General features: G+C 46.5%; 1 protein-coding gene across 3 annotated transcripts in view; it reads right to left on the minus strand.

Annotated features, from left to right (window-relative positions):
- XPO6 (exportin 6) overlaps positions 1 to 24,738 on the minus strand; it is a 50,307-nt gene that overhangs the window by 23,939 nt on the left and 1,630 nt on the right. The window contains exons 2-7 of one of the 3 annotated variants that reach the window (XM_028705690.2): positions 9,383 to 9,473; positions 7,099 to 7,211; positions 6,051 to 6,248; positions 4,844 to 5,003; positions 4,451 to 4,528; positions 2,474 to 2,927 (exon numbers count right to left, since the gene is read on the minus strand). In XM_028705690.2, coding sequence (XP_028561523.2) covers positions 2,474 to 2,927; positions 4,451 to 4,528; positions 4,844 to 5,003; positions 6,051 to 6,248; positions 7,099 to 7,211; positions 9,383 to 9,473 — 1,094 coding nt within the window. The remainder of the gene's footprint in view (positions 1 to 2,473; positions 2,928 to 4,450; positions 4,529 to 4,843; positions 5,004 to 6,050; positions 6,249 to 7,098; positions 7,212 to 9,382; positions 9,474 to 24,738) is intronic. The other 2 variants (XM_077918407.1, XM_077918408.1) reach the window with 2 other exon arrangements.

Below are 24,738 nucleotides of genomic sequence, written 5' to 3' on the forward strand. Positions count from 1 at the left end.
TTAAATTAAATCCCTACAGAAATTACCTACACGGCGGGAAACCCTTCATTCCATTATTACCTGAAACATAGCAAGAAAGAGATTCTCTCGTCAACGGCAACTTTGGCTTTTGTCAAAATACCAACTCAAACCTTCTGCTAAGAAATCCCATTATGTATTTCACTGTCACCTATGTTAGCTGAAACATAGTTGTGCATCTCAAGCCACAGCCTGCTATGCCACATAGTGTGCCAATTTTGAAACCAGAAAGACTTTCAGAGCTGGCCTTGATAGGGAATGATGGATGGGGGAAAGGGGTGGTGCTTCTGAAAACCAAATGATCCCAGTGGATCCATCTATAGCACAACTAATATCTTCTACTATTAAGGTATTGATTTATGAAAGAACACAAGGCTTTGGCAGCAAAGAACAAAGCTGTTCTCTTCCCCAAGAACTTTATAATCCAGGGATTCCCACTCCCATTGGCCCTGGTAGCTGGGGTTGATGGGAGTTGGAGCCCAACAATATTTGGAGGGCTGCTGGTGCCCCAGCACTGTTCAAGTCAGGTCCCCACCTGAAGGCAGAACAATCACACAGCTGCAAAACCCTCCAGTTCTTGGGGGAGCGGAAGCTTATTAAAAGAACATTGCAAAACAGAGATACACACTCAAGTTTTTTCCCCCTAGCCACAGAACTTGAGAGTTCCTTTGTACACAGCACACACTGAGACCCTGGACAACTTTACTGGTTGTCTTAATGTCTTCTGTTTTGTACCTTAAGTGCCTCTGAAAGAGAGACAAAATTATAATAATTGTTATTTGCCGAACATTTCTTTCACACGCTCAACTTGCTTTGTGTCGATTATCCTGGTGATCCTTAGATCTGCCCCAAAATGTAGACCAGTACTGTGACCCTCCAAGTATCAGATGTGAGGGAAATGGATTCCTTCAGGCCACCAAGAGAATTCAAACTTAGAATCGTCATTTTAACTCAGAAAGCAGCTCTCTATACCAGGATTGGGCAAAGTCCGACCTGCTCCTGAAATATAGAGTGCTGGGTGGTGGTAGTGGTAAGAAGAAATGGGCAGGTAGACTTTTATGTAGTGAATGAGGAAAAAGTAGGCCAGAAAATCACAATAAGAAGACTTTCCTCCCAAATATGGAGGAATTTTGAGAGGCCTGCTCACAAATTTAATACTCAATTTAGTTAATCCTCATTAAAAAAAAGAACAGCACAGCATGGTTACTAGTGACATGCAGCACCTAGCAGATATTTTACATAATATGTCCTCTCCTTTGAAGCAGAAGTGTCTACTAGGAAAGAAGGAAGATATTAGGTAAAAGATTGAGGTGAGTGGGTGTAGAAAAAACTGGGAATTGCATAAGGTATGACTAGGCTGAATGCCTTCCAGGTGCTCAAAGTCTAAGAAAAGTCAGACTAGTGCTGACTTATAACACCACTACTTCTTGTTTTTGACATTAGCCTTCCAGGAACATTCATTTGTAGAAACAAATGATACTGTCAGTTGCACCCACAGATCCCTCGAATCCCTCTCTGCCAGCAATTTGAAGCACAAGGAGTGCTGAATCCTATAACCATCTCTGCCAGTATCCACTTCAGCAGCTCCTCTAGAAAGCCAAGCTATTTTTGCTTTATTGTCAAAAGTCATTGACAAAAGCAGCCCAAAGTTTTCTCAGTACATTTCTGTTTTAAAAACAGACTAACTTGACTTCCCTAAGGGCAGATCCCACAGCATACATTTAATACACATTCAGCACTCATCTAAAACACATGGCTTTACCCAAAGGATCCTGGGTACTGGGAAGTGCAGCTCTCCAAGGAGAAAACTAGTTCCCAGAATTCTTTGGGGGGGAGTCAAGTGCTTTAAATTTGCATTGAATGTGTATTAAATGTATAGTGTGGATGTGACCCAAGGTTACTAGTCTCTTGTTTAAAGAGTACAAGTAAATCTATACATATTTAAAGGAACAGAAAAATAAACTGACTTCTTTTGCATAGCTGGTTCAATAGCACAAGCCACTGCAGCTCTCCTAAGTTACTTTAAAACCTCTAATGGTTCTGCGTGATTTCATGCCTACAATTAGCCTCCCCATCTGTTTGGAATTTGACAGAAGAGGCCAGATAGAAAAGGAAGACCCTTTTACCTCACTATGTCTCTTTGGCTGCTTTCAGCAACAACCGAATGAAGGCAAATTCAGATCTTGTACAACCTCAGACCTGCAGCCAAACTGTAATGAACGGAAGGGGGATGGGGAGGAAGAAGGAATACAAACACCCCAGTCGCTTTGCAACGTCAGCCTCCCACAGCCAACGTACCTGGTCACACCTACCTGCCCACCCTTCCTTCTTCGTCACGGGACTCTGAAAAAAGGTGATTAGACACACCATGCATGACAAGAAGTCAGTAAAGACCGCCTTGCAGTAAACAGAAAAGATCAACAAGATCGATTTGTCTGGGCTGGCTCTCCCTTACCTCTCGTCCAGTTCCTCCAGCCGACTCTTCACCGTATGGGCATTGTTCTCCTTGGTGATCTTCTGCAAGAGGTAAAACGTCTGCTGGAACATCCGCAGCAAGTACTCCTCAAACTCCACAGGCACACAGTTCTTTGACATCAGTTCATTGATGCAAGACATGGCAAGCACCCCAAGCCGGCCACGCTCTTGATTCAAGACAGAGTTCTGGCTGCTGCCATTGAGGGAGGACATCTTCCTGGCTCGGGTGTCGCAGCCAAAGCGGGCAAAATGGAATATGGTGGTGAGGAGGGAAGGGGTGATGCTCGTAGATAGAGGGATCCAGCTGAAGAGGTGGGCTAGACACTCCAATGCCAGGGAACAAATGTACTCGCTCTCTGTGTCAAGGACGGGGATTGGCTGGTTCAATAGTTTGGCTGTGCTGGGACTCTGCAACAAGCTACTTAAAAGGTCACCTGGGGAAGGGAAGATCGAAACCAAGTCTACTTGTCAGAATTCACATGGATCAGAACCAAGCTCTTTTTGGTTGCAGAGCTTTTGGCCATTTTGGCACACAAACCAGGAAATACAGATCTGGTAAACTGTGGTCAGGATCTACCACCACCTACTATATTTTTATCCCATCCTTCCTCCATGGAGCTCAAGGTGACATTTTACAAATATATATGTTTGACACGCCCACACCCACACACCAATCACACATGTATAAAATTGGGAAAGTATTCTTCAACAACAAGCTAGTGTAGAGAAATGATAAATGGAAACATCAGCATTATCATTCATACTTCTGTCACTTGAAATTCATATAGGACAACCCTGTCCTTTATTCTAACAGACTTGTTTTTGCCTCCAGCCGCCTCCCTGTGGGGTAGGTGAAACAAAGGGATAGTAGCTGCTCCAAGATCACACAAGGAGCTTCACTGATCACAGCAAGCCAGTCTCTTAACATTCATACAGCACACTTGACTGTTCAAAGCAGTTCACATATTTTCTCTTGGTGAGCCTAACAACACTAAACTAGACCAGTATTAGCATTCCTAAATTTCAGAATATGTGTGGGTGGTGGTGGTGTTGCGTAACATCCAGCTAGTCAAGGTTCTAGTTGAGGCAAAATTTGAATCAGGGACATCTCAACTCCTCACTCACATTTTTAGACGCTATGTTTTATCATTTCTGACTTTCCACCCACTATTTCACAGACTGAAGTCTCAGCTGTAGCTTACAGCAAGCTGCTCACAAGCATGTATGTGCCGAGGATCAGACTGAGGTTCCCAAACTTCCCAATGTTTTTCCATCTTCATGACATTTGGCAGTCCACAGCTACACACTGAAGTCCCTTGATGAAGAACCTTTTTCCAGGTGCATATATTCTGAGCATCCATTCCCTTTTTCTGTTTGAAAGTTATGCTGAGGTTTAACTAAGGACGCAGGGAAGCCTACTGAGCTTCTCCCCATTTAAATCATGCATTAGTCTGGACAGAATTTATTCAGCAAGATTAGGTTTTTTTAGTCACATCAACTAAGTTCTACTACTCCTCTCATTTTTTTTGAAGTAAGCAAGTATAAATTGCCATATTCTGGCACACACTCATAAGCATTATGAGTGGCACATCTGCCAAGAATGAGATGAATGAATGAATGACATCAGAAGGGTTCATTACAACATTGCCCAAGCAGCCAGAGTGCCACTGCGGCGTGGCTCCTTGCCACGTTGTTGGGTAAGTGTCAGAAACCCTGGATCGTAAGAAAGGAATTTACAATAAGGTTCCTTTCCAGCCAGGAACTAGGGCAATGATTGCACACCACGGACACTTCTCAATATGGTCCACAGTATAAAAAGGTGTTGTACTGCAGCAACTCCCCTACAGCTTGAGAAATGAATTTCTTTTCTTTAATGGACAACACCTCATAGTTCTTCCCACGTAGCTAGGTCTTAATCCACAGTTTAAAAATCACTAATGATTAGTTCAAACCTTACCACTTTCTCCCGAAGTTGGAGATGGTGGTGGAGTGGCAGCAGTGACACTGTACTTATCCCAGATGCTTTCCAAAATACCTATCAGAAAAGAAGAGCAAAATCCCCAGCAATTGCATGAGAGTTCCCATTATACCACATTAAGTAACAGTTTCATGTAAACTAAGGCTGCTCCTGCACCCAGGGAAAGCATTGTTCCAAGCGTGACGGAGGAACTCAGTACATGCCTTGCAGCAGAGAGCTCCATATTGTTTGCTTAGGCGTCACGAGAATTAATAGTTCTGCTGTATTCTTATGTCAGAGGAAGTTATGGCCTTTGTCTCCTATTTTGTACTGCTTTAATACAAGGATGCTGCCCCCCTCCTCCACCACCACATGTCTGTCTTTTCCACTAACCTGTGAGAAGCCCAAGGACAGTCTGAACCTGCTCCAGGAGCAGTTTGCGCAACTCTTCCTTCCTTGCTATGCTGAGGTCTTCCCGTGGACATGCCAACTCTTCCGATGTTGTCTTCAGCATGATCAGCCCAAGTGGAGTTGTCGCGGGGGATTGGATCAACTGTTAGGAAAGTCAGGTTTAAGTATTAGCAGACAACAGCTTCTTTGTATTTGGTAGATGAACTACAGAGTTCTAAAGAGGGGGACAATAAATTTAGCCTTAGAATGCAGACATCTTATCTCTACAGTGTTTTTGAACAGGAAAGCTTCTACATGCCATCTTCTAGTCCCAAACACATCAGTGGAAAGACAAAGTGGAAAAGGCAGAGCTATATATTCGTTGTAGTAAACAGAAGGGCAAAAATTACCTGGAATATTGAATGAGAGAGAAAAGAAAGCAAAAAAAATATATGGTACCAGCATAATACAGGAATTGGTCCTCCAGAGATGCACTCTGTTGTAACATGTAAGTGGCACCAATAATGAGAGTTTTTGCTTGGGGGACATCCATTATGTGTAATGGCTACACAAAGCTGACAGACATTGACAAGACTGTTCACACATAACACAATACCTGCTTTTCCTGGCATGGAGATGGACTGCCACACCAGAATAAGCAATCTGTGAAGCCAGTCTAAGCAATAGTACAGATTTTTAATCATTTACTTGAAAATGCTAGCTCCCTGTGATATGGCAATTCTAATACAATGTGCATTTATAAAATGCTGTTTTCTGAGGGCAGTATATATCACATAACTCTAACAGTAACTTTGAAAGGTAGGCTAGTTTATTATATGCATATTACAGATAGCACACTGAAGTAGAGATGGTGAGATTATTCAAATAAGAGCATAGCTAAACGAAAATTTTAGCTATGGCACTTGGGTTCATAGAATGCTCTCTTAACCAGCTTATACTAGAACTAAAAGCTAGCAGATTTTAGACAGCTGTGTTACTGAAGATGATATATTTATGTAAGACAAGCCAGGCTTTAACAAAATGAAAGGATTTTTAGGAAACACATCACAATTTTATCCTTTGGTTCCCTTCAGCAAGAAAACTGAAAATGTACTAACAAATTAGGCCATCATTCCCTCTCTCAAATTTTTCATTTGGACACACTCAAGAAAGCCGACTTCAGTCAAGGATTTTCTAAGGACTGCCTTACCTGTAAGATGTTTGTAAAGAAGTCATGGTAGAACATTGGCCAGTCTTGCCGGCCAATATCCACAATGACTTTGCAAAGTTTGTTCCTAATGAAGTAAGGCAGAGTTTTGTGGTGAGTCAAAAGAAGCTTGGGCAGGCAGCTGCGAATCTCCATTTTATCTTGTGATGGAACCCCAAGCCACATCTTGTTAATCAGGTTCTGTGGGAAGAACAAAAGAAAGTGAGGTGTCATTTTGTACTAAACTTGGGATCTTTGAAATATCTTGCTTATGGCTACTGTTAAGAGCTGACAGTCATGGTATTAAACCTAGAGGGCATAATACCAAATCTAGGAAAATGCTGACTATCTGGAAATCGGCTTCAGAATATTTACTTAGTAATGGAATTAGACAGTAAAATATTTGCTTACAATTGAACGATGCATTCCCAACTAGTAAAGACGGGAAATTGTAACCCTACTAATTAGCACCCAAAGCATGTCCCTGTTCATGGCCAGAGCAGAAAACATTTAACCTTTCAAGACAGCTAACAAAAAACAAGGGATATATTTAATGGTGATCATTAATACTAAGGCTAGACTGAAATTCTTGGGAATTATCTCATAAAATGCAATAAATAAACAAGATAATGGAAATCTGTCTGCCAGAAGGAAAACCCATCTGTAAGAATAACAGGTGACCAACGTTTGCTATCTTTAAATCAGGGTTACAAAACTCATTTCAAACTCATCATCTCTGCTGCTCTGTATGGAATAGGAAATACTCATAGTGCAAAAAGTTGTCATTAAACACAATCTGATGGTATAACGGAAGAATAATCTAAGGCAGCCTTTCCCAACCTTAGGTCCCCAGATGTTACTGGACTATAGTACCTATCATCCGCAACCATGATGGCTGGGGCTCATGGGAGTTATAGTCCAATACCATCTGGGGACCCAAGGCTATCCATACCCCTGGACCAGCTCGAATTATCACAACAGAGTTAATTGAGTGAAACAGAACTCGTAAGAGGCATGCTTTGAGCAAGTTTACTCTTGCCTAGTACCTTACCTCAAACACTGTCAAACTGTACATCATTACATAGTCATTTCTTGTGCTCGACAGGAAATAGAGGCAGAATCTCCAGGCGCCAATCTGCTGGGCAAAGTTGTTCAGGAGCTCCTCTGGTTAAAACCCCCCCAAAAAACTGTGTTAAAATTAATAGAATTTCAAGTCATTTGGCAATTCTATAGCCTGTTCCAAATAAACTGCACCTTACACAGGAGGCAGGGAAGGGCTCACAGGTTATCATGCAATTGGACTTTGGGGCAACCTGGGGTACAAAATGTAGTACCTTCTTGAACATAAAAGCAAGGAAGCTCAGGACTGCTAGCTCTCTGCGTTTATCATCCAATGGTGGAAAGCAGGGAAGGCCAAGCAGCTTTCTAAAGGAAACAATGGGCTTCTGAATTTAGGTAACAGGCATGGGAGTCTGGCAGGTCCAAGGATCACACTAGACATGATGGTGCTGAAAGACCAGTCTCTTTAATTGCAGCCCTGACCTGAGCACATGTCAAGCAAGGAAAGGGTGTGTGTCCTGTGTGCATTCTGTTTTGAGAACAAAGGAAGACATAGGGAAGGGGTACTAATTTCTCTCCATGTCCACTGCTTATGCCGGGTTCATTTCTGGTACTTCTGGAAGACAAGATTGTGGGGAGTGGGGTAACCTGTGGAGGGAGGGGGAGCTATTTCAACAACCCCTCCTCCTCCTCGTGTACCCCTTTCATTCTTAAAATTAGAACTCCTCCTTTACACATGATTGAGCCAAGTGCACTTTTAAAGAGGTGGGTCAACCTCTGCATCTAAATTTGACTCAAAACAATTTATCCAAAGGGAGTCAAGAGAAGGATAATAGGTTCTCATTATGGTTCACATCAGACTTGAATCACCCTTCCAATGACTGGATACCTAAAGATAATGGCTCTGAACCTAGCTCATGCCTCCCGGCAGAGAAAATTTATTTTGAAAGAGTCCTCTGGGGGCATATTGTGGTATGCAGACTATTCCCATGCTGAAATGGATGCAGGAGGCGGCAGCAAGTGGGAGAAAGTAAGAATTTAACAGAGACATTTGCAGTTTTGCAGTTCCACAAGAAGCTAAATAACTCACACATACTTTCTGAATTCCATTTGTGCATTTCTGCTTGTGCATCTATTAAGTAAAACAAGGCAGAGAGTCTATAAGGCAGGGGTACCTGGCTTTTTGGGACGCGGGTAGCGCTGTGGGTTAAACCACAGAGCCTAGGACTTGCCGATCAGAAGGTCGGCAGTTTGAATCCCCGTGATGGGGTGAGTGCCCGTTGCTCTGTCCCTGCTCCTGCCAACCTAGCAATTTGAAAGCACGTCAAAGTGCAAGTAGATAAATAGGTACCACTCCAGCGGGAAGGTAAACGGCGTTTCCATGCGCTGCTCTGGTTCGCCAGAAGCAGCTTAGTCATGCTGGCCACATGACCCGGAAGCTGTACACTAGCTCCCTCGGCCAATAAAGCGAGATGAGCGCCGCAACCCCAGAGTTGGTCACGACTGGACCTAATGGTCAGGGGTCCCTTTACCTTTACCTGGCCTTTTGGGGCCCAAGGACACATCTAGAAATCTAAAAAGTTGTTGCTGGCACCATAAAATCCTAATTTCCCAGAAGAACAACTGGGAATACTCAGAAGAGTAAACCCTCCCAAACAAGCCAGTCTCCTCAAGAGTCATTTTCTCCAAAAGATAATACAAAACAAAATTAAAGATTGGGAGCGGGGGGGTCTTGGCAGTGCCAGAGAGAGGGTATCTGAGGGCACAGTGATGCCCATGAGTTCTATGTTGGAGACCCCCACCTCTATGACAGCACATCATGTAGGAAATGCCATTATCGACTTGCCTGAAGTAGTAACAATTCCTTCTGAGTGGTTCACTAATTCACAGCTCAAGAGGCATTGTAACACATCTATTCATTCATGTAGGTTTTAGGGGGCTTCTAAGCAAGACTTGATCAAGCACTTAAGCACAGATATTAGTACTTTGATTATCCAAATGACATCTGCCCTCCAGTCAAGGGAGGCCTATGTGTTTCTGAAAGCTTTGGTTGCATTCAATGAGCTTTAAGCATGCAGTGAAATATGAAATGAAGTGGACATATTAAAAATATACACTGGGTTGCATCCAATGGTAAAACTACTCAGAGAATATCTTAGCTGGATAAAACCCACAGATTTTAACTATGAAACCTGTTGCCATCCTTTCAGGTGTCATGCCTAGCCAAAGCCATTTGGTACTGAGGTTGGAGAATGTGGAAATGATACTGAGCTTACCGATCTCACGCTTCCTTTCATTAGTAGTGCAATTGTGGAAAAACTCTGTCATTAGACTCTCCAAAGCTCGCAGCGAGGCCTCTTCTGATGCCTGACAATGACATTTCAAGAACAGTGTAAACATTAGGTTCCCCTAGTTCAACCTAATATTGCTCTAGGGTTTTTTTCTTTAATTAATCTATCTATCAGGCTACCTATGTTGGACCTAAACACTCCTTCTACCTTTCTTCTCATGTTCTCCTATCCCAAACATTCTCCTCACAATTTTTTTTAAAAAAACTAAAAACCCTCCTCCATCTTGTGAGCAAAATTATGCAGCGTAGATCCATTTAAGTTTTGTGTTTACAAGCACATTTGGGCATCCTTTTTACAGAATTTGGAAGTCTGGAGGCATCGTACACAGAGCTCTTAATGGAACAAAGGCTCTGTTTAAGTACCAAAGCCAGGGTTTACAGATCAAGATTGAGCATACCTAGGAAGAAGAGCGCAGGGGAATTTGCACACAAGAGAGGAAGGGATGAGTACGGTGAGCTCAAAGAAGCTCGTCTAACAGGGCCTAAGGTTGCATGCACAACATACACCTTTAAAGTACAGTGGTACTCAGTTCCCAAATGCCCCCACTGTTGAACGTTTCGGAAGCCAAACGCCGAAAACCTGGAAGTAAATGTTTCCATTTTTGAATGTTTTTCGGAACCCGAACATGTGATGCGGCTTCCGCTGAGTGCAAGAAGATTATGTTCAGGAACCGAGGTAATGTACATTCAAATCACATGTCCCCCCTAAAAAGAATTGTGGGCACTGTAGTTTACCCCTCAAAGAGCTACAATTCTCAGCAACTCTTAACAAACCACATTGCCCAGAATTCTTTGAGGGGAGAAATGTGCTTTGAATGTGCTCTAAGTTACAGTGTGTACACAGCCTAGTCATCTTACTAATAGTTATGGATGAATAAGATAGCCGAAGTATTGTTAGAACAGGTAAGAATTTGCTTTTAAAATGTTACACAGAGAATGAAGCCTAACTATTGTTGCATATTCAGTATTAAATGGCAAAAGCAGGCAGCCAGAGCTCAAGGAATCCAGCATCGCAACTGTTCTAGGGAGCTTTCCAAGACTATGCCTGAAAAATATTTTTAGCTTTCAACATACAAAACTGCATTTCTAGAGTGCCCACCCCATTACAACTGGATTTCCTCAATTTCCAATGGAAAGTAGTGGTAAGGAAAAATATACTTAACCAGTTCTGAACTCAGAAACACCTTTACAAAAGCTACATTTAGACAGGCTTACACACTGCAGTTTGTATCTTAGCAACAGAATACTGCATTTTCATATTCTCTTCATAAGCTTAAAATAGAAGCCTATCCCTTAAGAATGTTTGTTGAGAGAAGGTTATTCTAATAACGATAAAGAATGGACAGTTGTCAAAACCAATCCTGTGTTTATATGCTCTAAGGACTCTAAGTTATTCTTTAATCACATTTTTGACAGCAGATGCAAAAGCAGAACTGTACACAAGATTTTCTGCCATATTTTTTCTTCAGTTTCCTAAGCTATTTTGTATGCTATTACATACAAATATTTTCGAAAAGGTTTTTGTTTAAAAATCTTTCCCGGCTCCATGCTTGGCCAGAATGCTCCTATACTCCTTTGCCTTGTACTGGGATTCAAAATCCAAAGGGTCCCAGGTTCCACCTCCAGAATCTCTAAGTAGGGTTGGGAGGGACCCCTGTCTGAAACCCTATAAAGCTACTGCCATTCACTGTAGACAATACTGAATTAATTGACCAACTGTCTAACTCAGGATAAGAAAAGAGGTCAACAACAACAAAAGATAACCTATTGCCAAGTACTGTGTCCCCCTGTAGCAGCAGACAAGGACCAGGTACACCTTCCAAGGTTACCTTCCGAACCCTATTCTGGCCTTCGTAGACACAAGGCTGAGCAATTCTGGGAAACTGGGGTCTTTCCTAGCTTGCCATGGCTCAAACTGTTCCTTCTTATCCACTTTTCTTATCTGTAAAATGGGAATCACAGCCATGCTGCAATTCTACCTGCAATTCCAGATGCACTCAACTCTGAATCCCATGTGCACTGCCAGACATTTACAAAAAGGATGTGTTTTAATTCCATCAGTGCATAATTCAAAATAAAAGGCTCTCTGGAAGAGGAAGCAAGAAGATTTGGGGAAATTTTTATAATTCCTATACTCCAGTGGGCTGGGTTCCCAGTGAGCTCTTTAGAAGACAAAAGAAACTCATTTTTTAGATTTCAGCTGCTATGTCTAAATAGTAGCGAAGCAGCGTTAAAAACTGAGATATGAAAGCTAGGAGCTAAATGGCACCTTCAACCTAGATTATGGGTGCAACAACCGAATGTCCGGGCAAGCTTTTTTATAACAAGAATACTAAACTGAAAATGAACTGCAGCTAAAATACTATGTTCATTTTTCACATGGCCTAGTCCTTCCCCTGCCCACCCCCACCCCCTAATATTCTTAAAAGGGTCTCTTCTTCAGAGAGTAGCTGGAAGTGGGGAGGCAGAAAAAGGTCCTCCTTTCCTTCCACTCTGCAGTTTTAATCTGAAATCTTAGGTGCAGTACTGTGCCCAGAGCTCAGAAACCGCTCGCGCTAATCAAATTCCCTGTCACAAAATGTGCCTAGAGCAATGGGAGTTGTGAACACTGTAGTGAAGTATTCCCTGCACCCCCAAACACTGGGACTAATGAATTCAACCTTGGTTCTGTTGGAGCATGTGCTTGGAAATGGGATATTTTTAAAAGCTGTAACATTATGAGCACAAGCTGTTAACCTCATTTGTCTTCAATCAGCAGCTCAAAACAGAATATTGATTGCAACAATATATGAGAGGTAAATATGGCAAATCCTGACCAAAAGCTAAACCACGTGAAACACTTAAGGCCAAGGGAAACAAGCATTTTCGTTGAAGCTCTAATGCACCGCACAGCCCCGAACTACTAGTCTCTCTCTGTCTCTGAGGCTGCCTAGAAGGGCACCAATGGCAAAAGGGGGGCAGCCAAGAGAAGAGTGTGTGTTGTTGAAGGTGGATGGTGGGCAGCACGTGGGGGCCAGTCTCTCTGTGTGCGCGCACACCTGTTAGTTGCCCTCCCCATCCCCTTCCTCTCCCTTCAGCCCAACTGCCGTTTTCTCCTCACACCACCTTCAACCTCAATAAACCTATTTTCGCGCGGCATCATATACACCACAAAGCTCAACAATTTGGGGGCTGCTTTACTTTTTGAAATATGGCAAGCCTAGGTTAAGTCCAGTCAAAGGCAACTATGGGTAGCAGTCTAAACCACTGAGCCTCTTGGGCTTGCCAATCAGAAGGTTGATGGTTCGAATCCCCGTGATGGGATGAGCACCCGTTGCTCTGTACCAGCTCCTGCCAACCTAGCGGTTTGAAAACACGCCAGTGCAAGTAGATAAATAGGTACTGCTGTGGCAGGAAGGTAAATGGTGTTTCTGTGCGCTCTGGTTTCCGTCACGGTGTTCCATTGCACCAGAAGCGGTTTAGTCATGCTGGCCACATGACCCAGAAAGCTCTCTGCGGACAAATGCTGGCTCCCTCAGCCTGAAGCTAGATGAGCGCTGCCCCCCATAGTCACCTTTGACTGGACTTAACCGTCCAGGGTCCTTTAAATTTTTATCCAAAATACAAAGGTGTGAGCTTGCTTTATGTTGGGTAATCTCATTTATATTAGGTCTAATTTAAGACAAACAAGCTTTCACCTCCTCATCAACACAAATAAGCCTTTCTCTTTTCTGGTCTTCCATAGTTGTCGAACTTGAAAATCCTTGTTCACAACAATATATTGTGGAGAACTGCAGAAGAATAGCCCCTTGAAGTGAGGCGTGGGTACTGCTTCTGGTTGAATATATATATATAAATTATTTTGACACTGTACTATACTATATTACAATGAAATGTTTAAATGTTTCTTTGATTGCCCTTGAATCTTCCTGCCATCCTCTCCTGCCTGCCACACCAGTGTGGTTGCGCTGTCACACCCTTTAAGAACCACTGATCTAACATATTTGATGTGTGCACGGTAATCATTTACAGCCTAATCTAACCACATTTTCCGCCTCATGCTACAATCTCTCTCAGATCCTGAAATAAATTTTACAGCACTTTTCAGCAGAGTAGTTCACAACTCTGGCTTATTTTCAGATGAAGCCTAAACTATAAGGAAGTCACACACTGTTTTAGTAGGGCCAGCTCAGCATGCTTTGCAGCTAGATGAGAATTTATTGAAATCTGACATTCTAGCCCCTGTACTTGAGTCACCTTGAGTCAGATAGGTAGCAAACAATTCCACAAGTTTAGACTGCCTGTGTGAGGTTTCTTAACATAGCTTGAAATACAGATTTAGGTGCTCTTGAATCAGCCAGCCTTCTCTGAACAAGTCTGCATAAATTGGCATGATTTATTCTGATAAAAGTAATGGTATTCAAAATGTAAAGCAAACAAGGATTGTGGGCAAGAGAAAAAGGGTAGGCCTGATGCACTGTGTTTTCACAAACACACAATATCTTCCTTTTAAGCAAAGGAGCAAAGGTTGCTTTTTTTAAAAGAGAGACCCAAGTTTACTTAGAAGTGACATGGAAGGGGAGGGGGAACGTACACCAATCTTCAACTGGAGAATCACGGTCTGATCAAAGGTAGGTCACAACAGGAGCACTACCATCATGCAAATATATGATTAAATCTTTTTTTAAAGGGTCCCCAAATGAATGTTGGGGTTAAAAGTGGGTCTGAGAACATTGAAGATACCTGTCTTATTACATTCTTCTTTTGCTCCCTCCACACCCCCGCGATGAACTCAAGGGTTTCAGGGACAAACCAGACTCACATATGCTTAGCTTTAGCAAGGTAGCCACAGAATGTGCCTTCTGGCCACCCCCCTGGGATATTCAAGTAGTCAGATCAGGTCAAAATAATTCAAGAGTGCTGTCAGGGGTTCAGGAGCTCACAACAGGAGGGAGGGCACGAGTCAGGGGTGGCCACACCTCCATCTGGGAGCGAAGAGACGGTTAGACGGAAGGTGGAAGGTTGGGCGCGCGCGCCAAGTTCAAATGCACAGGAAGGCGGCGCAGTAGGCAGCCCGGAAAGGGAGCCGGGTCCTAAAGCCCGGCGCAAGGAGACAGGAGGGTCCGGGGGGTCAGCGTCAGAAGAATCCCGGAAGGAAGAGACCCAGGGGGGCAGAGGGACCCAGAGAAGAACAGTCAGGCGGAAAAGGTGGAGCAGGGCTAGGATATTAAGTTGGTGTACAAGGGGCGGAGATTCAGACGGAGCTTCGCCGATCTAGCTACTAGACGTAGAGTTGCACGCAGCAGCTTGAGAATGGAAACTGTAACTCAATAAAGACTTTTACTTAATGACCGTTGGCTAGCGTGATCCTCTGTGAGCTAGGATCTTGAAGCAACTCTGACAGTAAGCTCCGTCTCAAAGAATTGTGGGCATATACAGCCTCGAGGAGAGGAGAGAAGCAGGTGCCCACTAGCGAGCTCACGAACGGCAGCCGACATGACGGCTGAACAGCAAATAGCGGAACTCAGAGAAGCAGTGTCACAGCTGAATGCCGAGGCTCTCGCATCCAGGAAGAGAGAGGAGGACGCAGCTGCCGCCTACAGGGATCTCCAGGTCAGGTTGGAAGTGCTTACGAAGCAAGGGCAACAGACACCCAAACCAGAGGGGATTGGTTTGGGGAGACGCACAGGCGGTCTGGTCTCTCACTTCGATGGGAACCTGCAACAGTATCCCAATTTTAGAGCAGACGTGCTGTGTGCACTGCAACTGCTGAATAAAGATTTTAGAGATGAGCAGGAGAAAGTGGGATTCATCATGTCCTATTTGCATGGGGATGCCAGGGCATGGCTGCGCAATTTGTGGAGGGATAACGATCCGGCGCTCCAAAATGCGAATGCCTTTATTAAAGCGATGGATGGGTGTTTTTTATCAAGCATTGACGTGGATCTTGCTCGGCAACAGATTCATGGACTGAAGCAGGGAAGGGCCAGCGTACGGCAGTACCATGCCCGCTTTTTCGCCTTGGCCAGTGCCCTAGAATGGGACAGAGATGCGACTCCTGTAAGAGACCTGTTCTGGGAGGGATTAAACAGCTCTGTGAAAGATGAAATTGCGAGGGGGGAGAGACCCCGGACCACCCAGGAGGTCGTGCAGAGGGCGCTGGCAGTGGGGGTACGGCTGGAAGGACGTCCGTGGAGCAGGGACGAAGGGCGTGGAGGGCGCGAACCAGCCAGGGGCTCCTCCTTCTTTCCCAGAGAAGCAGCACGTACGCAATCCACGCCTCCGCCAGGAGGAGGAGCTGAACCGATGGAGGTTGGAGGTGCCAGGGCTCAGTCAGCAACCAGAGCCCTAGCACCAGCAGCAGTGAAAGCGAAGCCTCCTAGAGGGAACAGGAAGTGTTACGTCTGTGAGGAGCCAGGGCATATGGCGAAAGAGTGTCCCCAGAGGCTCCGCAAGCTCACTGCAGCCTCAGCAATGGCGACTGCAGCAACGCAGCAAGGAGAACCACAGCAGGGAAACGACGCAGTCTGGCTGGAGGAAGAGGCACTGGGGCCCAGCCAGACGTATTAATGATGCAGTCCCCAGAGATTTTACAGCCCGTGAACCCCCTCCCGCCCAAACCAGTGGTGAGGCTCACCGCATCGCTCCAGCTGCCCAATGGCATCACCATGGACGTGCCAATCACCATTGACTCAGGCAGCAATGCGGACTTTATAGGGCAGGACTTTGTCAACAAGCATGCTATACAGTTGCTGCCGGCCACACTGCCCCTGCAGGTTGTCACGGTGGATGGCAGGGAGCTGCTAGGGGGGCAAGTGGTGCAGCAGACGCCACCAATGGTGATGCGACTTGGGAATCACAAAGAAGTCATCAGCTTCAACGTCACTCAATTGTCGGACACGCCCATTGTGTTGGGCATGAGTTGGCTGGACAAGCACAGCCCAACGCTGGCTTGGTACCAGAGGCAGCTGACCTTCGGCTCTTCCTTTTGTGCTGAACACTGCATCGTGCCCAGGCAGGAAGGAGAGGAAGAAGAGTCACAGCTGTTGCTAGGCACGCTGCAAGCGATTCCCCACAAGTACGCAGAATTTTTGGAAGTTTTCTGCGAGAAGGAGGCAGACAGGCTACCCCCTCACAGGCCATATGACTGCAAGATTGACCTGCTGCCAGGGGCGGCGCTGCCTAAGGGGAGACTGTATTCCATGTCAGAGGACGAACTGCAAGAACTCAAAGAGTTCATAGATCATAATTTGGAGCGCGGTTTCATCCGAGAGTCCGAGGCGGCGGGAGGCAGCCCGGTGTTCTTCGTTAAGAAGCGGGATACGCCCCAAAAGAGACTTGTAGTGGATTACAGGATCTTGAACAGTGTGACTAAGCCGTCGGACTTCCCCATGCCCCGAATTGACGACCTCCTCGCAAAGGTGCGGAAGGGCAGAGTGTTCACCAAGTTGGACCTGCGAGGGGCGTACAACCTCATTCGCATGCGGGAGGGAGATGAGTGGAAAACAGCCATGTTCACGCCACTGGGGACCTACGAATATAGAGTTATGCCTTTTGGATTGCAAAATGGCTCCCACGTTTTTCAAGCATTCATGCATCACGTGTTGGCGGGACTTCTCTACAAGACGTGCGTCTGTTTCTTAGATGACATCCTGATCTTTTCGGAGTCGCAACAGGAGCATGACAAACACGTCAAGGAAGTGCTGAACAGGCTAAAGCAACATAGGCTCTACGCCAAGCTGGAGAAGTGCCAATTTGACGTGACGGAGGTGGATTTTCTGGGCTACAAGCTGTCTGACAAGGGGCTCGCCATGGACAGCGCCAAGGTTCGAGCGGTGTTGGATTGGAAGAGCCCGCGCAACCGGAAGGAGGTCCAACGGTTTGTCGGCTTTGCGAACTTCTATTGCAAGTTTATCAAGGGCTTCGCTATGCAGACGGCGGCCATCACTGACACGCTTAGCTCCAAGAAAAAGAAGTTCATTTGGACACAGCAGGCGGAACAGTCCTTTCAGGCACTCAAGCGTCTCTTCGCGTCGGAAGAGCAGCTGCTTCATGTCAACCCCAGCAAGCCGATGAGGGTGGAGACAGACGCCTCGGACAGAGCCGTGGGGGCGGTCCTGCTGCAGAAAGACCCGCAGGGGGTGTGGCGACCGGGAGCGTTTTACTCCAGGAAGCTCAGCAAGTCCGAGCAGAACTACACCATATGGGACAGGGAGTTGCTGGCCATTCATGCAGCGTTCAAGGCGTGGAGGCACTTTCTGATCGGCGCCAAGCACACGGTGCAGGTTTGCACGGACCACAAGAACCTAGAGCACTGGCGCACGGCACAGTTCCTGAACCAAAGGCAGATACGTTGGGCTGAGTTCTTTGCGAACTTCGACTTCCGAATAGAGTATGTCCCGGGGGACACCAACATCATGGCGGACGCTCTCTCTCGCAAGCCACAGTATCTGGAGGACGCAACGCCAGCGGCCGCCATGCACATCTTCGCACCAACAGTGTGGGCGTGCGCCGCGGCAACCGTGGATCTGGAGGCGGTGCGACGAGCGTTGCAGGGGGACTCCTTCGCGCAAGCAAAGATGGCAGAGGTGCAAAGGGGCAAAGCAGCGGCCGACGGTTTCCAGCTAAGAGATGGATTGCTCATCCGTAAAGGGGCCATCTACGTGCCGGGAGACGAACTTCGCGCCAAGGTGCTGCAGCAGCTGCACGACGCGCCCACTGCAGGGCACTTCGGCAAGGAGAAGACGGTGGAATTAGTCGCCAGGGATTTCTGGTGGCCTGGAATGAGAGGGGAGGTCGCGGACTACGTGGCGAGGTGCGACACCTGCCAGAGGGCGAAGCCAGTGCTTAGACCGCCGGCCGGACTGTTGGAACCGCTGCAAACTCCGGTCGAACCTTGGGAAAGAGTGGCCCTGGACTTTGTCACGGATCTGCCCAGCTCGAGGGGCAAGACGGCAGTGCTGGTGGTGGTGGACTTGTTCTCCAAGATGGCACATTTCATTCCGTGTGCGAAGGTGGCCACGGCGGAACAAACCGCCAAACTGTTCATAGACCACGTGTTCAAGGTTCACGGTCTGCCACGGTCTATTCTGTCCGACCGGGGGCGGCAGTTCATCTCGAATTTCTGGCAGAGGCTGATGGGCTTCCTGAACGTCAAGATCAACCTGGCGTCGGCGAGACACCCGCAGACCAACGGGCAAGCGGAGCGGGTCAATGCCATCATGCAGCAGTACTTGAGGTGTTATGCAAATCAACAGCCTGCGACGTGGGTGGATTACCTGCCGCTCGCCGAGTTCGCCTACAACAACACGAAGCACGTGTCCACGGGGGTCACGCCGTTCTTCGCCAACAACGGGAGGCACCCCAGAACCTTCCCGGGACTGGAAAGGCTGGGGGAGGGGGAGCCGCAGACGGCAGATGCGTTCGCGTCGGAACTGCAGGAAGTCCACGATCAGCTGAGGCGCCACCTGGAGCTGGCCAAGCACGCATACAAGGTACAAGCGGACAAACGCAGAAGGGTTGGCGAAGAGCTCCACGTGGGAGACTGGGTCTGGTTAGCAGCCCACGCAGTGCCGGCCAGGTCGTTGGCCAAGAAGAAACTAGGGCATAAGCAACTGGGGCCCTATCAAGTCGAAGAGCAGGTCAACCCGGTGGCCTTCAGGCTGGCGCTTCCAGAGGGTTCCAGAATGCATCCGGTGTTCCACAGATCGGTGCTCACTCCCTACAGGGCACCGCACAGGTTTCAGGAACCCGGAACGGCGCCGAGTCCGGTCAGAGACAGAACAGGGCACGCAGGAGTGGCACAGAAGGAGCGCATCAACGAAGTCACAGAAATTTTGGACTCCAGATGGGGGGAAGAAGGGGTAGAATACTTTCTCGCCAAGGAGGGCACCCCGGCCAGCGCGAACAGCTGGGTGCCGGGCTACGCCTTGGACGAACCTCTGCTCAAAGACGAGTTTCATGCCCTCTTCCCACATAGACCGATGCCAGCAGACTTTTTCGACGACTGGCTTTTCACGCCCACGCTTTCGGCCAGCACGTTCCGGGGGTTCGACTCGGACGAGGACCCGACACGAGACGTCCGTTCCCCGGAGGGGTCACCCTCGGGATCTGCCTCAGAACCCTCGTATTGGTGGGACGACAGACCAGAGGAGCAGTGGCGCAGGAAGTGGCAAGAAGGTCCAGGACGAGCAACACCGCCAGGAGGAAGTGAGGGAGAGACGGACATGGACGTTTTCGGGGACGACCCAGGTTTCGAGCACGGCGGCACAGAGATGGAAGCAGAGGTGACCGTCGTCGACGAGAGCAGGGAGGAAGAACCGGAAGACTTCGGATGGAGGCCCGCTACGGGAAGCGAACGATACCCGACATTCGTCCCCTTGACACAGCAGCACCCAGCTCCAGCACCGGAAGGAGGGGAAGGGGGAGTGGGGGGCTTCGAGGGGGGGGATGGATGTCAGGGGTTCAGGAGCAGAGGCAAGGGCAAGGGAGGAAACAGAGAGCGAAGGGGAGGAGGCAGAAGAAAAGATGAGTGATGACGGCGACCCGAGATCTCCGAGTCTTTCCAGTGAATCGGAGGATTCACAGAAAGGAGCACCAGTGGCCAAGGCAAGGGGGGAGTTTAGGGGGGCACCCCAGGAAGATAGAGCCAGAGGGGACTCAGAGGAGAGCAGTTGGAGATCGGGACCAGCGTCACCGCCAGAGAACAGGGAAGAGGAAGGGAGCCAGGGGGCAAGCGCTGGCAGCTCACAACAGGAGGGAGGGCACGAGTCAGGGGTGGCCACACCTCCATCTGGGAGCGAAGAGACGGTTAGACGGAAGGTGGAAGGTTGGGCGCGCGCGCCAAGTTCAAATGCACAGGAAGGCGGCGCAGTAGGCAGCCCGGAAAGGGAGCCGGGTCCTAAAGCCCGGCGCAAGGAGACAGGAGGGTCCGGGGGGTCAGCGTCAGAAGAATCCCGGAAGGAAGAGACCCAGGGGGGCAGAGGGACCCAGAGAAGAACAGTCAGGCGGAAAAGGTGGAGCAGGGCTAGGATATTAAGTTGGTGTACAAGGGGCGGAGATTCAGACGGAGCTTCGCCGATCTAGCTACTAGACGTAGAGTTGCACGCAGCAGCTTGAGAATGGAAACTGTAACTCAATAAAGACTTTTACTTAATGACCGTTGGCTAGCGTGATCCTCTGTGAGCTAGGATCTTGAAGCAACTCTGACAAGTGCGTCCAGCTTTAATGGAGTGCCCTCCACTAAAGAAAGGTGCTAAAGTCAGTCTGGCCAGATTTGAGAAGATTGAGGGAATCAGGTTTCTTATGCAGGCATACGAGCATATCACAGCACAGGTAATTAGTTGTTAGGGCAGTGCTTTGACAAGTACTCAAATGTTCTGGGTCAAGTTCTTAATTGACAATCACACCAGGGGACGTAAACTGAACCCAGCTCTCTTCTGGGGTTTCTCAGGATAGTTAGAACAGCATTCTTCACACTGCTCCTGGCAAATACAGCACACTCAAAAGGTTATCCAGCCAGCTAATAGAAAACAAATATTAACAGGCATTAAAGACATCCTTCTCCACCTCCACTTAGGCATATTTCCCCAGTTGACACATGCCAGAGCCCAACTACCTTTCTAAATCAGTGGCAAGCAACATAGAACTTGAAAAAGAAAGACATAATACACTTCTTACCAGAAAGATCAATGACAAAGTGGGGACCGAAAACAAAGAATTGCATGGGGTTCGTATTAAATTACTTGGACAAGCAGGAAAGCTGTCTTTGATAGCAGAGAGGAGAAATACTGAAATAAACCAGTGGTTTTAGATGTGTGTCATAGTGAAGCTGTAATGGAGAAGAGCAGTGCCCTCTCATTACACACAGTACACAAAATACAGCCAATATATTTCCTCAGTTCAGTCTGCTTGTTCCACTATTTCTCCCTATGTAGATTCTTAAGCTACATTTGAGGAAGTGGGTGGAAGATACACATCCGTCACTTCAATAGTCAGACATGTTCAGTGAAAAAAAGCCTGAAGAAAAACGCTGAGCACCTGTCTGAGATGAAAACTTCAAATCTGGTTTTGCACACACATTTTCATTAGGGGCCCATCAATTTTGACTGGCCTTGGTAGTTGGCCACATTTCTGCTTGCCCTGATCCTGCTCCCCCTGAAGTGGCTTGCATGGCAGCTGCTCAAGGTCCATTGCAAGTTGTGGGGAAGGAAGGAGGGGGTTCTTCCTTCTTCCACAATGCTGAACTGCGAAAAGGTGACAGTTCATGCCCGTTGTGCTGAGTATAGACATTCCAGCAATCAGAGAAAAGTCTCGCGGCTCTCAAAGTATTTGCAAGGCTTAGGAAACCGCCAGGGAGATTCTCCATCCTTCTCGGTTCAGTAGTAGTATAGGAATTCTCCTTGATATTGCCCTCACCAGGTTACCTTGACTACAGTGTTAGAAACTGGGATAGAAAAGCTAGGAGCCAAATGGCTCATGGGACTTGGGTTGTGGGTGCCAAAACAGAATGTTTAGTTGCCATGGGGGTGGGGTGGTCAGTAACACTTTATTTTTATTTATTTTGATAAGCATGAACAACTACACAATTCACATAAGTGGCACATTGTTAATATCACATTTTTAACAGAAATTGTTAATACATGTTTAATTTGGTGTTTACAATAAAAAGATTGGTATCGTACTTCAGTTTTCAAAACACTCTACTCTTTATTGTTTAACATACTGTCTATCCTTAACATATACATTTCAGTCAGCCAGCTGCAAAAAATGGCACCCAGACCTTTTGAGGTGCTCGCAAAGAGAGAATCTTTAGCCATTAAATGCGCCTGGCGTCCTGCTAATTTCGAACCCTGCTAGTCTAATAGGTGAATGCATTTGTGGACCTTCAATGTTAACCATCGTTACAGGGGAAAGTGGCATGAGAAGCAGGAAATAACTTGGGTATGACATAAATTATGGGAAGAAGTGATTGCTCTCCTGTACATGAGCCTGTTCAATAACTTATCCCACACCCAAGACCTTTTCGTCCCCTGCATTCAACAGAAACTTTTGAGTGGCACATGCTTATAAAGGTGAGACATAAAATTTCATTATAAATAAATAACTTTAATTAAAACTTTTAGAGCTAGGGTACCACAGGTGCTAACCATACAATGAACTATACACAAAGAAGTCATCAATTCTAGTCTCATCTCTGCTATGAACCTTATGGGTGTCTTTAGGCAACCTATTAACCTTTTATCCCTGCTTCCTCTCCACCACTGCAATGTGAGAATAAGAATATTGACCTATATATAAGGATTATTGCGATAACGTGGTGTAATGGGGCACAGGTTAAAAATTCCTCTCTGTCATGAAATTCAGTGGGGGACTCGGAGAGTCTTTATCTCACATCCTAACCTGAGAGGGCTGTTGTAAACTGGGATAATCCTTTTGTACACCACCCTAGGCTTCTGCAATAATGTAAGCACTCTAAATACCCTGCTCAGTGCTCTGCAAATGCTATTGTTGCCATCAACAATATCAGGATTTCACAATTCCGCTTGCCATGGCAAGCGCTCTGCTGCCCTCTGAAGAGCCCCCAAGCTTCCTCCCAACCTTGGAAATGGAGAGAGGGACTGGAAACATTCCCACAGTTGTGCTCACCTTCTAGTGATAATTCTCCCTCCATCTCCCTCCCCAAAGTTGATAGTATACCTGGCACTTGGGTTTTGGTACTGCACCTTCAAAGGCATACCACCCTCTTCATGATGCATTCAGATGCACTGTGTGAGGTCAGCGACAAGACCATACCCCTAATGTGAGAGTCCTGAAGACCAAAAAGTTGGTTGGCTACCAAGACCAGTCAAAGTTTGTGGACCCCCAATTGTCACCACCATCATCAAAACACTACCTGTACCAGCAAGTGCTTTAACCATACATGCTTCTTTCCTATGGAAGATGGTTCTAACCCAGTGGTCTTTATAGCAGCAAAAAGCTCTTTGGTCAATGGTCAAAACAGCACTCTGCTGCTGAATTATACTAAAGACACAGCATGCTCCTCCTCTCACTTACAACTTGGGGAAAAGAATTCAATAGATCAAGCCAGTATGACTCAAAGAGAACAGGAAATAAAGCGGCAATGAACAATTCGAGCTTTGAGTCTCATGCATAGAAGTGCAATGATTAAGCCATCCAATTTATATAAGAGTGGGGAGTGTTTGGTGGAGGAATGTTCGTGTATACATGGACTTTTCTCTTGGATAGAATGCTTAAATAAAAGGGAGAATTATATGACTGTAAACATTCAAGGCACCCAGTAGTCCAAAGGCACCTAAACATTGGAGGCCAGGTCTGAAGAAGTCATTGAAAAATGTGTCATCCATTTTTCAAATGACACACAATAGCATCATTTGCTGCAGAGCCTCTCCAACTCTTATTACTACATCCATGCCTCTACTAGCTTATATGAAGGGTTGGTTACTTGCATTTTTAAAATTCTTTTGACGCAAATTCCTCTCATCCGCTTAACAGATTGGGATGGCCTGGCCTCGACTGTTCATGTTCTGGTGACCTCCCACCTGCAGGACCACTACAATTTGCTTTACTATCTTCGCAGTCCAGAGACTACAGCTAGTGAAGAATGTGGCTGCTATACTGTTAAGTAGGGTAGACCAGTGGGACGACTGATCCATAGAGCACTGCACTGTCCATCAGTGAACGACTGGGCGCAATTCAACATATTAGTACTAGCAAACAAAGCCCTAAATGGCTCAGGACCCAAGTACCAAATAGAGTGTATTTTCCAGTATCAACCACCTTGGGCCTTATGGCCACCAGAGGAGGCCACATTGGTGGTGACCCATGTAATGGCATTCTTGGAGGTGGTTCCACATTTTTTGAGGTTTTAACTGTATTGCTTTAGTATTGACATGTTTGCTGCCCTGGGCTCCTTTGAATGGGCAGAAGACACTTTTAATGAACAAATGAGCATTTCAATTTACCCATACCCAACTGACTGTACAACCATGTGGTGGCCAAGGTAGAACACACCACAGCAATGCAAATTTATAGACCTAACAAACTCAACATTTACTATTCTTTGTGCAAGTATCTCTAGAGACACACAAAGGCAGCATGGAAAGCTTACTTCAGGCATAGGCAAACTCGGCCCTCCAGATGTTTCAGGACTACAACTCCCATCATCCTTGACCACTGATCCTGTTAGCTAGGGATGATAGGAGTTGTAGTCCCAAAACATCTGGAGGGCCGAGTTTGCCTATGCCTGGCTTAGTTAGTCAAACCACCTACATGCCAGCTTCA

Source organism: Podarcis muralis, chromosome 14, assembly GCF_964188315.1.
Source record: "Podarcis muralis chromosome 14, rPodMur119.hap1.1, whole genome shotgun sequence".
NCBI classification, from domain to species: domain Eukaryota; kingdom Metazoa; phylum Chordata; class Lepidosauria; order Squamata; family Lacertidae; genus Podarcis; species Podarcis muralis.